General features: G+C 37.8%; 1 protein-coding gene across 2 annotated transcripts in view; it reads right to left on the bottom strand.

Annotated features, from left to right (window-relative positions):
• Positions 1-807: 807 nt before the first annotated feature.
• Positions 808-17,940, bottom strand: part of Mmd (monocyte to macrophage differentiation associated) — a 28,993-nt gene continuing 11,860 nt past the window's right edge. The window contains exons 4-7 of one of the 2 annotated variants that reach the window (XM_004859781.3): positions 16,375-16,449; positions 14,625-14,726; positions 12,721-12,790; positions 808-2,723 (exon numbers count right to left, since the gene is read on the bottom strand). In XM_004859781.3, the coding sequence (XP_004859838.1) occupies positions 2,523-2,723; positions 12,721-12,790; positions 14,625-14,726; positions 16,375-16,449 (448 nt within the window). In that variant the 3' untranslated portion in view covers positions 808-2,522. The remainder of the gene's footprint in view (positions 2,724-12,720; positions 12,791-14,624; positions 14,727-16,374; positions 16,450-17,940) is intronic. The other variant, XM_087202616.1, reaches the window with a different exon arrangement.

Raw genomic sequence — 17,940 nt, 5'->3', positions numbered from 1 at the left:
ATAGGACGAGAAAATGTGCCTGAAGGCATTTAAGCACTTGATTAAAAGGATTTGATCTTAGACATAGTTTTAGACTGCCACTACCAATAAGGAAAGAGGTGACCGCACACAGAGGGAGGATGCTCTAGACATGGATAATGTCACCCTGGTGAACTACAGGACAGAATTCTTGGGAATAATAATAGTCAGTCCTCAAAATCAGATTGGATGGAGATTTGTCTGAGGGTCTAAACTGTATGAAGTGTTTTCTTTTCCATGTCGATACCAGGTGAATTTTCAGTTCAAGTATTTTTACTTTTGCTTTGTGTTTAGAAATGCAGTATAACAGGGAGGCTTTGAAATTGGTGAGACCTTGATTCCTGTCCCAGCCCTCTGGTTCAGGATGAGGCAGTTAAATCGCTGGCCCTTGTCTCCTGCACTGTGGAAGAGGGATGCTAACAGCTGACACTCAGAGTGGTTAGGGTTACAGCAGGATGTACGTCTGGTTGGCTATATAAATCCTCTAACTCAGTCTTACAGTTTATCATATAAGCTAAACCAAAAGGCTTCTCTTGGTAGGGACACATCATCTACTACATTGAAAATCTTCCGGCCTGACTCCCATGTTTTAATTTGATAATGTGTCTGTCTTGAACTGGCTCTGGCATTTCAATTATTAAAAGCAGAACAGCACATTACAAATGAAAGGGTGCATTTGTTTTTCTTTCCATTCTGATTTTTTAAAAAAATTAGTATATAAATGCTAGATGAATTCAAGTTCTCAAATATGCATATTATTTCCAGTCATCTGATTGAGACACAGTGGAATAAATCCAAGTAAAATTTTATTTTACTCTACAGCACAATATTTTACATACATTTGAGTGGTATTGATAGTGTTACTTTCGAGTAGACTTTCAATGAATCCACAAAACTTAACATATTAACAGGAAAATATGCACAATAAAACAACAGGTACCCAGATGTTCAGAATCATGCATACAGGGCTGATGTGACTAGTGTCATCACTAGGTATCTTGCCTTTTTAAGAATTCACCAGGAAGTGTCAGTTCTTCTGCTCCTCATTCCCCTACAACTCACCAAACAGCATTCTAAACATACACATCAAATAAATTATCTTTTAAAGCTGCATCAGTATAATTTTTCAGTTAATAAGCTTATTGTTGACTGGCAAGTCCAGTGAGCAAGCCCATTACTAGAAAAACAGGCAATATGGGCACCTGATCTAAAGGCAAGGTTATTTCATTTCTTAAAACACCAACAAGAGCGATTAATCAATAAAGCCACTAATTTGTTAATCTTAATATAAGACAATAGGGGCAAAACCAAAAATGATATATACATATATAAATACCACTCCACTGAGTCAGAATATAACTCATGGACTATAGACATGAGTTTCTACTTGTCAGTGTTTTAAATATTTTTCTGTTATACAAACAAAACAAAAAGCAATATACTGAGAGATGCAGAAGAAAGGTAGGAATGTGAATTTATACATCTAGCCCCACAATTTAAAATGATTATCAAACAGGTACTACAAAGCCAAGTGACAATGACTTCACCACTGGGCACCAAGCAGGCAAAAAAGCAATTATTCACTGCGACTCTCAATGCTCAGCAGATGGCTACCCCAATAAGACTATCGTAATACAGATGGATTACTCATCCCCTATTGAAAGAGACCCTGAAGAAAACATGGCAAAGGCATAGAGAAAAGTTGGATCTTTTGAAAAAGTGAATGATATCAAAATACTTTTCCATCATTGGTAAACCAAACTAGGTCCTGTATATGGCCCAAAGCAGCACTGAATTCAGAGTTAGAGGTTGGCAGAAGTTTGGAAAACTGCAGTGTTTGAAAATTGGCAATTTCTCCATATTTAATAAAACTGTCAGAAGAGGTATAATGTTTGTTCACTTGTGGAATGTTGATAGGTTGCTGTGAAATTCACAACATGCATGAGTAACCACAGAGATTTGCTTCAATGAAGTATATTTTTTTAAATTTACAAAACCCTAAAGCTACTATTTAAAAAACAACCATGTTATGCCGAGATGAAACATGGTAAAGAGTTGTGTGAGTTCTGTCCACGATTCTTTACACAGTGAATGGGAAAGTGATAAAAACAATTTTTCCTCTTAAAAAGGAAATTTTCTTATTGCACTGACTTTTACAACCTCACCTAGAAATTTAGAAAAATCATGTAGTAAAATCTGTAAAATTAAAATACAAAATTCTGGTTTGTAAACATCAGCTGGCCAAATCTATCCAGAGTCCTTCATAACAGTGGGATGTGGGATGGAATGAATAATTGATTCTCTACTTATTTGTTAGCTGGGAGGGGTGGGGGTGGGCAATCCCAGAACAAGCTTTTATACTTTCACAGTAATTCTATTCAAAAGACATAAAGAAAGTCAGTGCAGTTGCTTCATTTTTTTCCCCTGTGCAATCTTCACCTCTTGCCCCACTCCTAAGTGCCACAGCTGAGATGATACTGGCCTGGAGACCTAGCACGGACTGGTCACAGATGGCGCATGAAGTCTGCGGGACTTCGGTACAGGTATTTCCAAATGGCGTAGTAGTGCACTGCAGCTGCCGTGGCCACGAACAGGTGCCAGATGGCGTGGGCAAATGGAATGATGCCGTCGCTCTTGAAGAACACAACTCCCAAGCAGTAAATTAGGCCCCCACAGGCAAGTTCGTGAAGACCGTCGGTGTTGTTCTGTCAAGAGGAAGAAATAGAAGTTTGAAGTTATTGTGATGTGACAAGCTGCAGCGGTAACTGGCATTCCTTCTGCTCCTGAATTTCAGCTCAGTGTGGCCAGAATGCTAATCTGAAAATATCAACCAACCAGACAAAGTCTCTTGTTTTTGACCTGGATTACCCTCTCAATTGGTCTGGATCACATCGAACATTACAGCCACACACCACAAAGCAGCACGTTCTGCTCATTTAATGCATGCTTAAGCAGACTGCAATCAACAGAGGCTTAGAAGATCACTTTAACGAAGTGCAATTCTTGCTTCTCATCTTCCCCTTTAAAAGCTTCCTCCCCTAGGCAGGCAGGCCCAAACTACTCCACTTATAATCTACCTCTCAGCTGGGGTTTTTACTTCCCTTGGACCTCTTCAACCGCTGTTCTATGACCATGGCTTTTTCAGACTTCCTGGCTTGTGTGAGCATATAGCTTCCTTATGGCTGACACAGGAAAATTATAGCTCGAAAGGGACATCCAAGGCCATAGGTATTTCCCTAACTCCTGGATTCCTCCAGGCCTTTTTGTCTTTGAGCTGAGCAGGACGTTAACATGAACAGTCTGATGTGTTTTTTGACAAAAAGAATTTTTTCAGGCTGTTCTTGGTTTTCGGAATCTAGGTCCACCTATAAGATTAAAGTGGCTTGTATGAATGAGAGTGCAAAGAAAAGAGGCAGTGCTTGGAAGCTGACAAAGAAACAAGTCAGTGCCCTGATCTCCAAGGACTAGCAACAGAAAGGCCACAGGATCTGCCGGCCTGGGTACTGACTACAGCAGCCTTGTGAGCCTCACAGCAGGTCCTGTGACCAAGCCTAGCAAGAGCAAAGGGGAGCTGAACTCAGCCATATGCTTCAAATGGGCCATGGGCCTGGGCTGAAAGCAATGATAACAATGGAGGAGCATGAGCAAAGGACGAGGTGTGAGGATCTGTCTTATTTTTAACATGCATCTTAAAGGTAACAAGGATTTTGTAAGAACAAAAGAAGGGGAAGGAGCCAACCCATGTTGACTGATCAGATTTCTTATCCTTAACAACAATGGATTTCAGCCAGATTTTTAAAAAAAAGAAACAAAAAAATTAATGTATCACAGACATTTATTACTTCCTAAAGGTAATAGAGCAACAAATATCTATTACACAAAATTCTCCATGCACATCAGGAACACATTTCTAGGAGAAGATTAAGGTTTTCATCAGATTCTCCAAGGGGTGCAGGACTCAAAGTAATAAGAGCGATTTACTAACACAACCATTTTATTGCAAAGAGGAGGAAACTTGGACCAGAGCAGTGAAGTGAGCTGAGCAAAGTCACAAAGGGTCACCGTCCCGCTCTTGCTTTGAGAGGCACCCCTGTGATTCTGGCTAGGTTTTGACAGACACCACTTTTTGTTTGTTAAAAGAAGCAGGAGACCAAACCAAGTACACAAGTTGGTTTTGACACACACACAAGCTGTTAATAGTTCACTGAGATACCTGACCAACTTTCAAAGACTAAGAGTTATTTATTTGTAAAATAGTTTCTCTCCATTATCCATGTCATTATTGTTAGTAACATTTGTAGCACTTCCCTGTATCTACTCATTTTAATTTCCACAACAACCTTAATTAGGTCCTGTTATTATCTCCATTTTACAGATGCAAAAAACAAAAACATAGAGAGGTTAAGTAATGTGCTCAAGGACACATAGCTTCCAAGGGACAGAATCAAGATTTGAATTAAGGCGGTCTGTCTGGTTCCTGAACTTTTATTTGGTGGGGCTGGGGGAAAGGTATTAAAAAGTTGATGACTGATTGAAAGAGTAATGCACAGATCTCAAGGGAATAACATGACTTTTGATAAATGTACACATCCCTGTAACCCCAACACCCCTAAAGTTCTTTGGAATCCCTTCCCACCGCTGGACACCCCCAGGGCCCAAGGTAACCACTGTTTTTATCACTGTCAGCCCAGACCAAGTCCATCTGTTTTAGAACTTCACCTAACATACACCATATACGCATTTCTGCGACTGGCTTCTCTTCTCCTCAGTCTAACATTTTTGGAGATTCATGCATATACTATTGTATACTCATGCATCTCACTTTATTGCTTAGTAGTCCATTGATTTATTCAATATAATTTATTAATTCTTTCTCTTTGGGGCCTACTATGAATAAAATGTTTACATTATTTTGCAAGTCTTTTTGTAGATGCATGTTTTCTTTTGTTGGGTACTGCCTATTGACTCACTGAATAAATATATGTGTAATTGTTATAATTAAGCAATTTTCTGAAATAGTTATGTTTTATATTTGGCCCAACAATATATTAGGAGGTTTCCGTTACTTCACACCCTTGCTAGTACTGGAGTGTTCTGTCTTTTTAATCGTAATCATTCTCCAGGGTGTACAGTGGTAGCTCACTGGGGTTATAATTTTCATTATCCTGATGGCTGATGGTACTGAGCGTCTTTTCAAAGGTCTACTGGATGCTTGTGTATCTTCCTTTGTGAAATGTTCAAATATTTTAATCATTTTTATAGGATTGTCCTTTTATTATTGATTTGGAGATATATACGTAAAGCACACAAACACGCACAGAGTTTTAAAGATTGTGTTCCTTGTCATGTATAACAAGAGTGAATACTTCCTCCCTGATTCCAGTGTGCCTACTCATTTTAAGGGTGTCTTTAAGGATGAGCAAAACTTTTAAAGTCCAACTTAGGGTACTTTTGTGGCCCAAGAAACACATACTTATCCCAAAACTGGGATAATATGATGCTCCTATGTTTCCTAAAGTTTCTATGTTTTCTAGAATCTTTATAGTTTTGGCTTTATAGTTAGGTCTTTGAGCTACTCAAATTGATGTTTGTGTATGGTGTGAAATTGAAGTTCATTATTTGTTCCATACCATTTCTGGAAAAAACTTCCAATCTCCCGTTGAATTACTTTAATTCTAAATATATGCAAATGTAATTACTTCTTTTAACCTTGTATCCTCCCACCTTGCTAAATTTGCCTTGGTTCTAGTAACTTTTTGTAGGTCTCTTAAGATTTCCTATATACATACACAGTATTATTTTTACCTTAAATGTTTGATAGACTTTATCGGCGAACCAATCAAGGCCTGGGGTTATCTTTGTAGGAAGTGTTTTGTTATGGATTTAATTTCTTTAAAAGATATATGACTAGCCAGATCTCCTTTCTTCTTGAGTCTTCTGTAGGGAAAACTGTCTTTCAAAAAATTTGTCCATTTCATCTAAGTTGCAAATTTTTGGGGTAGAAAGTTGACTTTAAAGGAAAGAAGGGAAAGGAAAAATGCTGAGAAGGGGAAAAAATGGAAATAAAGTCTTTGTAAATAGGGTAGGGTGGAGGGGGTGAAGGGAGGGCTAGGAATGGGGAAAAAATAAGAACCAAGGTGCATTATGTAAAGGTACAATTCCCAATGAGAAATGTAATTGTGTTGTATATCTAAAATGTACCAATAAAAGAATTTAACAAAAAAAAAAGAAGTTGATTTAATATATCTTCTTTTTTATCCTTTTAATATCTGTAGGATCTATAGTGATGCTCCCTGTTTTATTCTTCACAATGGTATTTTATGTTTTCTGTGTTTCTTAGTCTACCTAAGTTTTACCAACTGTAGTATTTTCAAAGAATTTCTACTTCTATCAGTTTATTCATTTTCTATTTCACTGATTTCCATTCTTAATTTCCTTACTGCTATTTATTTTGGGGTTAATTTGTTCTTTCTTAATAGCATACAGTAGAATTTCTCTTCTTTTCTAATTGTGTTAGTCAGAGTTCTTCAGAGAAATAGAACCAATAGGATATGCATACATCTTTGTATGTGTGAGAGTGTGTGTATTGTTTTATTTTAAGAAATTGGTTCATGTACAAGGTGTGGTAGGACACGCCAATAATCTCAGCACTCGGGAGGCTGAGGTAGCAGGATCACTGTGCGTTCAAGGCCAGCCTAGGATACATAGTGAGAATCTGTTTCAGAAAAAAAGAGAGAGAGAGGAGAAGGAAGGAAGGAAGGGAGGGAGGGGCTCATGCAATTATGGAACAGCAAGTCTGAATTCTCCAGAGCGGGCTGCAGGCTGAAGGCCCAGGAAAGGGCTGATGTTGCAGCCCAAATCTAAAGATGACAGTCTAGAAGCAAAAACCCTCCTTAGGAGGACCTGTCTTTTTCTCCGAATGCTTTTTAATTCCTTGAGGTCTACCCACATTATGGAGCATAATCTGCTTCATGCAGCATCTACTGAGTTAAATAATAATCTCACCTAAAAAGTACCTTCACAGCATCTCAACTGGTACTTGACAAATATCTGGGTACCCATGGCCTAGCCAAGCTGACAAAATTAGTTATGACAACAGATGCATCTAGGGCAGTTCATTTTCTTACTAGCACTCCTCAGGCTGCAGCTCACCGTCAGGTTGCATTTTTATTATCATTCCGTCCAGAGACTGATTTTTAGTTACAAATGCACTGTTTAATTTTCAAATATTTGGGAATTCTCCACATCTTTTTTGTTGTACAATTTTAATTCTCTGACATTCACTGAAGATTATTTTATGGCTTAGTATATTATCTATTTTTTTTTTTTTGGTACCAGGGATCGAACTAAGGTACTTGCTCCGCGAAACCACTGAGCTAAATCCCTGGCCCCATTTATTATCTATTTTGATCAAAAGAATTTGTGCACTGTAGTTTTGGGTGGAGTATTCTGACATGCCAATTAGGTTAGTCCCATGGATTTTGTTATGCAAATCTCTTACTACTTCATTTATCCTTGTTTTTAATTGCTCATTCAATTACTGAGAGGATTGTTAAAATCTCCAATTGTATTGTGGATTTGTTTCTGTTTTACTTCTAGATTTTGTTCCATGTGTTTGAAGCTTCCTTGCTAGGTGACACACCACTGCAGATGGAACAGCCCTTTATTATGAAATGCCCTTCTTCACCTCCGTTAAAAGTCTTTGTCTTCAAATCTGCTCTGACTGACATTAAATAGCCATTTATGTTTTCTTATAATAGTTTTTTCACAATGTTTTCTTTTCTATCCTTTGACTTTTAACCTGTCTCTTCATATTTAAAGTGTTTCACTTTAAACAGCAGTCTTGCTTTTTTAAAATCCAGTCTGAAAATCATTGCTTTTTAATTGAAGTGTTTAGTTCATTATCATATAACTATTATTCTATATAATACAGGTAATTATTGATAGCTGCTTTTACGACTCTCATCTTACAATTTGTTTTCTATTTTGTTTCATCTATGCTTTTTGTTCCTATGTTCCTCTTATCCTGACTTCTTAGATTAAATTGAGTATTCTATTTTATCTTTTTTCTTGGCTATTTAGCTATACTATTTACCTATTTGCTATGTTTTTTTATTTACAGTTATTTGGTGGATGACAAAGTACATCCTTATCATAATACAACATATATAAAGTATTTAAAATTTTTAAACTTATTACAGTAAAAAGACACATTTCCATTAATCCCCCTTAGTTCGAACATTTTATTCTTGCCACTTTCTGAAGCAGTTCTAGAAGTCCTCTTTTGTGAGCAGCTTTAGTTGAGCTGCCATGGCTGCCTCTGTGTCCGGAATCATCTCAAAATGTTTACCTTTCAGGTCATTTTGATTTTGGGGAAGAGTGTTGCACAATGTCAGATTTGGTGAATAAGGTGGCTGAGCACACACTGCAATGTTTTTATGAGCCTCCTTTTCCGTTGGATCGTACTCGACAGCAGCAGTCACTGTATTTTTTATCATATGTCATAAAGACATTCATTAAAGAGGATATTCAGAACAGCGTCAGAAAGTGGCAAGAGGCCGGCGTGGTGGCACCTGCCACATGCCTGTAATCCCAGCACTTGGGAGGCTGAGGCAAGAGGATTGCTACAAGTTGAGGCCAGCCTGGGCTACAAAGCAAGACCCCGTCTCAAAAACAAGCAAAACAATAAAAACAGAAAGTGGCATTAACAGTAAGATAAGTAAGTGCGTTTGAATGAAGGGAGAGTATGCTAAGTTGGATTAAATGCAATGCATCTTTTATTATAATTTTAAAAATTTAAATGTCAGCTCTTGTATACCTTTATTATTATATGTCGTCTCACACAAGGATGAGGCCTTTACAGCAGTGTACTTCACTTTCTCTATTTCCACCTTTGTTGTCATATATTTTACTTCTTCGTGTTGTAACTCTTCACTTACCTTCTGAAGAAATTAAGATATGAAAAAGTCTTTTGTATTCACTCACAAATGTATCATTTTCAGCACTTTTGATTTATTTTTAACAGTAGTGTTATGAGTTGAGTTTCAGCCTGCAGTTGGTAAGGTTTTTCCTTTCATTGTTTTAAGGTGCCATTACACTGTATTCTTGCTCCCCAATTCTGCTGAGATGCTATGGTCATTCTTCTCTCTGCTCTTTTCCTCCAGCTGATTTTAAGATTTCCTTCTTCACCCTTCAGTCTATTTCTTTTTATGTGTATCCTGCTCAAGCTTCATTGCGCTTTGTGGATCTGTGGCTTGAGATTTTTCACCACTTTTGGAAGTTTCAATCATTATTACTCTTAAACTTCATTAGACAACTTGATATTGTCTAACATGTTACTAAGGCGCTACTCATTCTTTAACTACTCTTATTTCCCTTGTGTTTCAGTTTGTGTAGTTTCTATGGACTTGGCTTCAAGTTCATTGACCCTTTCTTCTATAGTAACCAATCTGTTGTTAAACCTCTTTAACACATTTTTTCTCTGCAAGACAGTACAGTTCTTAAGACTTAGAGTTTCTATTTGGTTTGCTTTTAGTCTCCATTCATTTCCTGAGATTCCTCATCTGTTTGCTCATTATGTTGTAACATCCTTGCATACAAATTTCAACACCTCTGTCATGTTTGGGTCTGTTTCTCTTGACTTTTCTTTCCTTCGGTATGTGTCATTTTCCTGTTTCTTGCCTATCTGGGGGTGTTTATTTAGATGGAGGCTGCCAAGTTTGTAGAGTGTAGATTTTGTTGTCTTCCTCTGTGGATGGTTTTGTTCTGGCAGATGGTTTATTTACTGAAGGATCAATCTGACCATTTTGAGGTTGGTCTGGGCCATAGTTATGACAGTTCTAGACCAGCCATCAGTCTCGAGCTAGGGTAGCACTGCCTCCAAGGTGTGGCTTTGGTATGGTCACCTGAATGCCTGCGATGCTCAGCATGACTGGTTGAAATGCCAATGCCTCCTAGCACTGAGCATATTCTGGAATCTCTATTTGTCTCAGGGCCTTCAAATAGTTATTTTCAACCAGAGCTTGCAGAGCCTTGCTCAAATCTGGCCAAGGAAACTGTTGTATAGATTTCTGGAGCTGGTCCCCTAAGTAGCTCCCTTCTCTCCATCTCCCTCATGCCACAAACTGCAGCTGTCTTAGTCGGAAATGCCAATTTCTGTTTCTTCTTCCACTTTCTGGCCTCCATTTCCTTTTGTGGCTATTTGGAAAGTGTCCAGGGAAGCAACTAGTTAGAACTTGAAGTTTATTTTTGGTTACTCTTCCCGCAAGATCATAGTCCTGAACCGTCTCTGTCTGTGTCCTATGCCAAGAAATAGTTCCTTTGACTCCTTCCAGTTTTATAGTTCTTTGTGGCACATGGGTTAAAAGCCTAATGGCCATGAATCTGACCAGAAACAGAGTTCTGAGTCTTCATTCGCACTGGTACTGTTGGTTCAGATGGCTTATGCGATCCTTTCTGAGTTGGACTCTGTCTAGCTCTCCAACTTTACCACAAGGTTTATGCCACTTGCATACTACCCACCCTACACATGCACAGAATATACGTGAAGTGATTAAAAAAAATATAGCAAATATGTATTACTGTAAAAGACATATTGCCATTGATTCCCTTCAAAATACTCCCCTTACTCTGAATACACTTATTCATTCCATCCCCCTTGTCACTTTTTGAAGCAGTTCCGGAAGTCCTTTTCGTGAATGTCTTCAGTTGTGCTGCTGTGGCTGCCTCGATGACCCGAGCCCATTCAAAACCTTTACCTTTCATAGTTGTTTTGACTTGAGGAAAGAACCAAGTCACACAGTGCCAGGCCCAGTGCATGAAGTGAATGAGGACACAAGCCTGCCTCTCCACTGGATGGCAGTCAGCAGCAGCACTGTTATTTCTGATCACGCCTCACAGAGACATTCATTCCAGAGAACTTCTAAAACTCTTTCAGAAAGTGGCAAGAAGAAAGGGACAAGTGTTTAAAATGGGGGCGGTACTTTGAGGGGAGTGATGGCAATATGCCTTTCAATGTAATAAGCATTTTTAGTTAAACATTCACGACATATTTGTAACACATTTTCAATTTAAAGAGCATGTATCTTGATCGTCTCTTGTGGACTCCGCGTCCCCCAGCCCCGGCTTCTCGGTGCTCTATTCCCCAGCACTTGCTTTCCTCTGACCATCTCTTAGCTCATACTCGTCTTTCCAAATCAGCTCAGCCATCGCCTTTATACTTACTTTGGTTTTGTGTTCCCATAACAGCCTGAACTTTCCCCAAAGACATTATAAAATTTTATTATGGCCTCTTATCCAGTACGAATTGTATCTGCCTGTTGAAGGCAGTGTGGGGATTATCCTGTTGGGTTATCACAAACATCAGTCATCTACCACTTATGAAAATGCCAATTAAAGGTTTGGTACAGTAAACATACTAGACAAACCTGCTCTTATAATACCCAAAGGGAATTTACCTGAAATTCTATTCTAATAATTAGTAACTTATCTAGATAGACTTTGCTTATATTGCTCTGGCTGTCCTGAATTACCCTCTAATTATACTGCTATCGTGGCCACTTTCTCATTTCAGCAGTTTCTCTCTCTCTCCTCACCATTCTCTGCTACCTTTACCAACTAACTCATATGTACTTTTGATACTACGTAATTACTAAAGCCTTTGTAAACCTCCTATGTCAAAGAAAACACATTTTGTTACATATTCATAAGGCACAGTCCCTGAAAAAAAGAAAAAAAACCAGAACAGAATCAGGTTTAACTCCTACAGGTACATTTGTGACCAAGGCAAGTGTGCTATATATAGTGTAATTATGTCCTTATGTTGCTCCTATGAGTTCAGGAGCAAAATCACAGATACAGCTTTTCTGACCATTGCAGGTGGAAAGAGAGTTCAAACTAAACACATGGAAGACTCTTTAATTATTACAGTGGTTAGTGACAAAGAAATCAGAACATAAGACACTGGAGTACATAAACTAAAGGCCCAAGTAACCAAGTATTATCATTGAACTCATAATACTACATATTATGTTTCAAATATGTTTCAAAGTGGCAGACACGCATAGGTTTTTAAACAATAATTCAATGTGAAAAGGAATTCAAAATCTACACTGGCTACTAAAGAAGTTCTCAAAAGGTAGTTTGAGCAAAGTTAAAAAAAAACAATACTTTCATTGGGAAGAAAGTATGACTTAAAAGCAAGTGAAAGAAATATTAACAGGAAAGAGATCTGAAAGATATCCAATAGAATGCTGAAGCTGATGCCTTTCAATGTCCTTTTAATTGTTGAGACTCTGCAAGTTGGTAATTTGTATTTTTTTTTCTTTCATTTTAAGATACCTCCAAATTTGCCCTTCCAGAGAATTCGGATTGAGAAGCCAAGCAGTTGAAGCAGAAATATCCACCTTCATGTCATCACATACCTCTTTGGGAGAAGGGTTGAGAGGGTGGCGGGATGAAAAACAGATTATCCAAAAGAAATAAATAAATACTGAAGAATATAAAAAGGGGAGAACATACTCAGGTGTACAGTCTTCCCAATCTTAGTACCTACTGCAAGTTGCTGGCACTCTGTATTCTTCGTGCTTTTGCTTTTAGTCTCTAGCTAGCTAATGGACATGTCCCAACTTCAAAAAAGTACAATCATGTAAGATTCTCCCCAATTAAAAACAAAATGACTAAAATTATGAAGTTACTTCTTACCATTGACGTCACCACCAAGGCTGGAGAAAACCCCATTGTGAGATAGAAAAAGAGCTCAACCACTTTATACCTGCAAGAACAGAAATACAGCTAATTTGGTTTATGTATTTAATAGTTAGATCATTTACATGCCAGCTTTTCCATTTTTATTTTAAAAGAGAAATATAAACTTTTAACTACTCAAATGAAATGCATTTCTCAGTAGGAGACCACTAGGCCTCCACCCATCATACCCTGATTGAGTTAACAATGGGCCAGCATTTCTGCCAGGACTAAAAAGGCATGAAACTCCACATGCTACCTAGAAAATGTTTTCTGCCAAAAGTACTGTAGTTAAATGGAATTAAATTCACCCTATGTCTTTCCCTTTCCAGTCTTAGTGTGTTTCCTTCCCTTTCCTGTCTTTTCAATCTAGAGCTATGCTGAAGTGAAGCTGAAGACAGATGGAAATGCAGCTTGGGGGCTCGTTTGGTCAGGGGTAAAGGAACAGCAGTCGTGAGGAGACAGCTTCGTCTCTTCATTTTGCATTTGTACAAACTACAATTTCCGAGGGTCATCACATTGTGAAATACATGAAAGATATGAAAACTCTAAGAAACACACTGTATTAAAATTCAACTTACATTTTTGCCCAATCCAACTATACTATAAGCCTCAAAGGCAGGCACCTAGTTTTACTGACATTTGGATCGGCAGAGCCTAGAATAGCACCTGACACAATTAGTACTTCTTCATTTCTGCCGAACTAAATGGCCAACGTGACTCACACTTCAGTCTCAATATTTTATACTCAAAACCTACCAAGATACCAAGAAGCAACAACATCAGGAGAATAGGTTCAAGGGTTTGGTTTACATGAGAAGGCCTGGAATAAGAGAAATAGCTGCCTTATTTTATTTCCTATTTTTATCCAAGGGTGTAATTTAGGGGTTTGAGTGCAAGAAGCAAACTGTTCCCTTGAATTTACATATGCTGCATAATATCACTCAGCATTGCCAATTATGATCACAGGGTGTTTAAGTTAATTTCAAAATCAGAGAAAATTAGTGAAAACTACCATTTTCTTCTGAAAGGAGAAAATAATACAGTGACAAATACAAATTATGTTCAATTTGGAAAGCCACTCTGCCAACCATAATAACGAATTTAATAAACTGTGATTTAATCAATCTAATGACAATGATTTCATGGTGGTGAGTTTCTCAAATTCAAGCATATGAGATAATAAAAAGCTATAGAAGAGGAACCGGGACACTTAGACTCTACTTTCCAGGTGAGTCACTTATTTGATGCATAACATGAAAGTTCTGAAATTGACCTTGAAGCTTCTGTAGGACCAAGATGATAAGTTTCAATGAGCCTTTTCTAAAATATTACTAAACACTTATGAAAATGAGCTACAAATAAGTGGTAAAGAACTGTGTACCAGGGCTAAAATATTAAGGGTTTAGATGTCCTTTCACGTGGCCCTTTTCTCAGGGAAGCCTATTTGGAACAAACACTCTCTAGTTTCTTAACTAGGTAAATATGCTGGGCACTTAATATCTGTCACCTTCACAGAAACATTACAAAGGGTTACCTGTATCGGGTGGTGAGTGAATCTCAGAGGGTAAGGCTAGCTTGCCTCAGAATGAGACATGAGGTCCTACTGACTCAAAGTGACTAAGCCATCCCGTCTCTCATCCACACTGTACCACACATGTGCCTTTCACTCAGTCCCACAGCAATCTGTCCACAAATGATGAATACTAAATGCTTTCAAAGGTTTATTTAAAGTAATATTTATTCTATCTATGTATTTCTACTATTTTGAAGAGAAAAATAGGAAAGAAATTAGATTGTGAACCAGACAAAATTTAGGCAACTAATTTTAAAACTATCAAATGTAAATTATTTTTTCTTACTTTTCATGGTAGAGAAATACATAAATCGTTCCTCCAGCCGCCATGAGCCAGATAAACCAACGCATATGAGCTGCCAGTGGTCCAAGTTCTCGGAGATTTAACCTACCAATGAAAGCATGATAACAAAGAACAGACGGGATAATGAAAGAAATTCACAGAAATTGTGTTTTCCTCTAGTCCCTGAAAACTAAGAAAATGCTAGGATACAATCAGGAAGAAAAGGCACTCAACACAGAAGATGAAAATTTGAGTAAAATTAGTAACTCAAAGATAAAATTGTCAGTCGACCTTTAAGACTTAGAATTAGTTTCTGCGTGGTTTAAAAATAGAACCAGCTAAAAACAGACATGTAGAAGTGAGTCCCAACATACCTGTCATGCCTGACTTTCCCTGGCAAGGCAAGGCAGAGGGAGGTAAAGACTGCTTGCCTTTTTTATCTCTGACCATGAATTTGGGAGCACACTGCTTACACAGCTTAATGAGAACTCCTAAGAAAATCCTGAGCCAGGATCACATAGTCATAGCACATACCTAGTACCCAGAGCACACATATCCATTACTGACCTCTCTGCCAAGACCGAACACAACAAGAATGATCCCAACGTGTGTGGAGGATGCTTTGCTAGAATTTAAATGTGGAGTTTTGTAAGGTCTAAATTTTAAAATGCTGTAGATTCATTTATACTAATGTCCTAATACAAATAAATATAGAGGAAAAAGCCCAAATGTTCTGATTGGCTGTCGCTACAAATTAAAATTCCCAAATGGAAAAGGTACTACTTGCATGTCTAACACTGTATGCGAACAAATTGCCTACTTTGATATTTGATTCCTCAGCTCAATTTAAATATTTTTATTACTTATTTGCTTATTTTAAATTGAAGTGTACTTCACAAAAGTCTTCAAGCATTTTTGCTCCAATATGAATCAGACCTATAATTTAGTCAGAGGTACTGAGGAGAGCTAGCACTTACTTTTTATTCTAACAGATAATTATGTTTCTTTTGAATGAGGCTGCTTTCCCAGAATCTAGAGGCCTGCTGTTTTCAAGGACTACAGCAGGTGATGACATAACACAAACTTCTGAGGGTTTCAAACCGGACCATGTCTTGATAGAGGAAAATTAATGTATCTTTAGTCATAGGTTTCAGTTCAACAAAAGATTATATTCGCTCTGTACCAAAAGGGCAGGCAGTAAGACAAAGGAAACTAAGCAGAATGCTAGGTTAACAGATTTGATTAGTTAGCCTAACTCAGCAAAATCAATAGAAATGTGCCAGTGCATAGTAGCTACTGTACTATAAACAGAGAAGACAAACAGTATAAATTCCCAAAGGAAGCTTATTTTCTTCATTCTGTATACATTTACAGCATTTCCCCAATTTCTAACTATTCTGAAAAGCAGGTATGCATGGAGAGAATACTGAGGGTTGGAGGGACAAAGCTTATATGTTTCAAAAGAAGCATGAGATCTAAACCCAAGTTAATAGTGTTTCTTCTTAAACAATCCAATGCCCAGATATTTACTCCAAGCAGTGTTTTTCCCTTCTGTCCCTTGTTCCTTTCTTGTGACCCAAGTAAATCACACTGGTAAAAAAATGCATGCAAGTATGTGTTTGGGAGCGAGGGGTGGTTGCATGCATGAGGCCTGGGGCAGGGACAAGAGAGCAGGGAAGGAAGGAAGGAACGAGGAAGAAGGAATCCTAACAATAGAAATGCGTTCTTCAAGGACAGAAACATTTTATCTTACCATGGAGCGTAAGAAGCAGCAATGAAAAAATAGATAACCATTCTATCACACATGTGAAAACAATGTTCCACTGTCCTAGAGAGGGGGGAAGAAAACAAGTTAGATAAATTATTACAGATTGTTTTCAGAAGTATGAGTTATCAGTCCGCAATGCTGCAATTTCCATTCCTGTTCTAGTTTATCGTGGCATTTGTAACTCGCCCTTCAAAGCCAGATTGTGTTCTTTTTAAATGATATGAAGCCACAGGTAAATGCTTTATATTATTTTTTAGATTGTACGCACAACAGATATTCTCATAGTTAGGAAGCTTAGAGTGGTTAAAGCAAGCACAACCCATCGTTTTTGATAGTTTCCATTTCTTTTGCAGCCTACCTAACAGAAGGTCAAAATCCCTTAAGGGGAGATCATCCCTGAGCTTCTATCGCAGTGCAGGATGCAAAGTCCCCATTCTCAGTAAACAAGCCCTAAGCAAGGTCACATTCCACAAGTCTTTGCAGAATGTCTTTAAAGACTCTTTTACTATAAATACCCTCATGCAGACAATAGGTTTTAATAAAAGAAATTCAGTAATTTAAAAATAATGATAACAAAAATAAACAAGAAGGTGCATTTGCTGCAAGAGGGTACACTCGGGTTTGTAAGCAACTCCCTTCTTCTGACGTCAAAAAGTCAGGAAGTCTATGTAGAAAGCTATGTCTCATAAAATAAAATAAAAAAAAAAAAAAGAAAGATATGTCTCTGTCTCTGAGGTTGCTTCAAAAAAAAAAGGCTAGTCAGAATTGCCCCTTACTCATGTGATTAAAAAGTACAAATGCATAGCATTGTCTCGCCTATTTTCACTCTCCAAAGGGTCACAGCTATGATTTGATAGAGCTACAGCTATCAGGCTTTGCCCCATCATAAACACACACACACACACACACACACACACACACACACACACATTGTTGGCCAAAGCAGACTGATGAGGACTTGTGTTAGTGAAGCGAAAAATACATTTGTAAGAAAAAATAGTTTTAATCTACTAGTCAGAAGCTACAACTTACTCCTAGATAACAACTGATCCCATATGTCTAAAGAAGCAAACAGTACATCAGTGCTTCTCAAATGACTACATATTACAATCATCTGGGGAGCTTATAAAATGTAACCAGGGACTCCAGCCTAGAAGATTCTATAACAAGGGACTGAAGATGGGACAGAAAGTAGAGAAAAGAGGAGAAATTGCTTCTTCTTTTTTTAAACTCCGGGAATGACTGTGATTTCTAGCAAGCTTTGAGGCTTTTGTAATTCTTTCTCAATTGTTAGACAGTGTCAGAACACACAGACTTAGAATTTTACTGAAGATCTGCCACACACCTGACAGACTCTCATTTTCTTTACAAGTAAAATGGAAATCTTTCTCAAGAGCAGGTGGAACATTAAATGTGATAGTGTGGACTATGTATTTAGCACAGTATCTAGTAGATAATAAATGCCATTTCCTTTTTTCGACTTAAATTGAGGTTTTATTTGAATACTTAAAAAGCTAAGGCAGAACAAAAATCTACATGTGGCTTACCATT

The sequence above is a fragment of the Heterocephalus glaber genome, unplaced genomic scaffold, assembly GCF_053883595.1.
Source record: "Heterocephalus glaber isolate CG9 unplaced genomic scaffold, H.glaber_assembly_v1.0 deba00001773, whole genome shotgun sequence".
NCBI lineage: Eukaryota > Metazoa > Chordata > Mammalia > Rodentia > Bathyergidae > Heterocephalus > Heterocephalus glaber.
The sequence above is the reverse complement of the archived record's forward strand: the minus strand, read 5'-3'. Positions and strand labels throughout refer to the sequence as shown.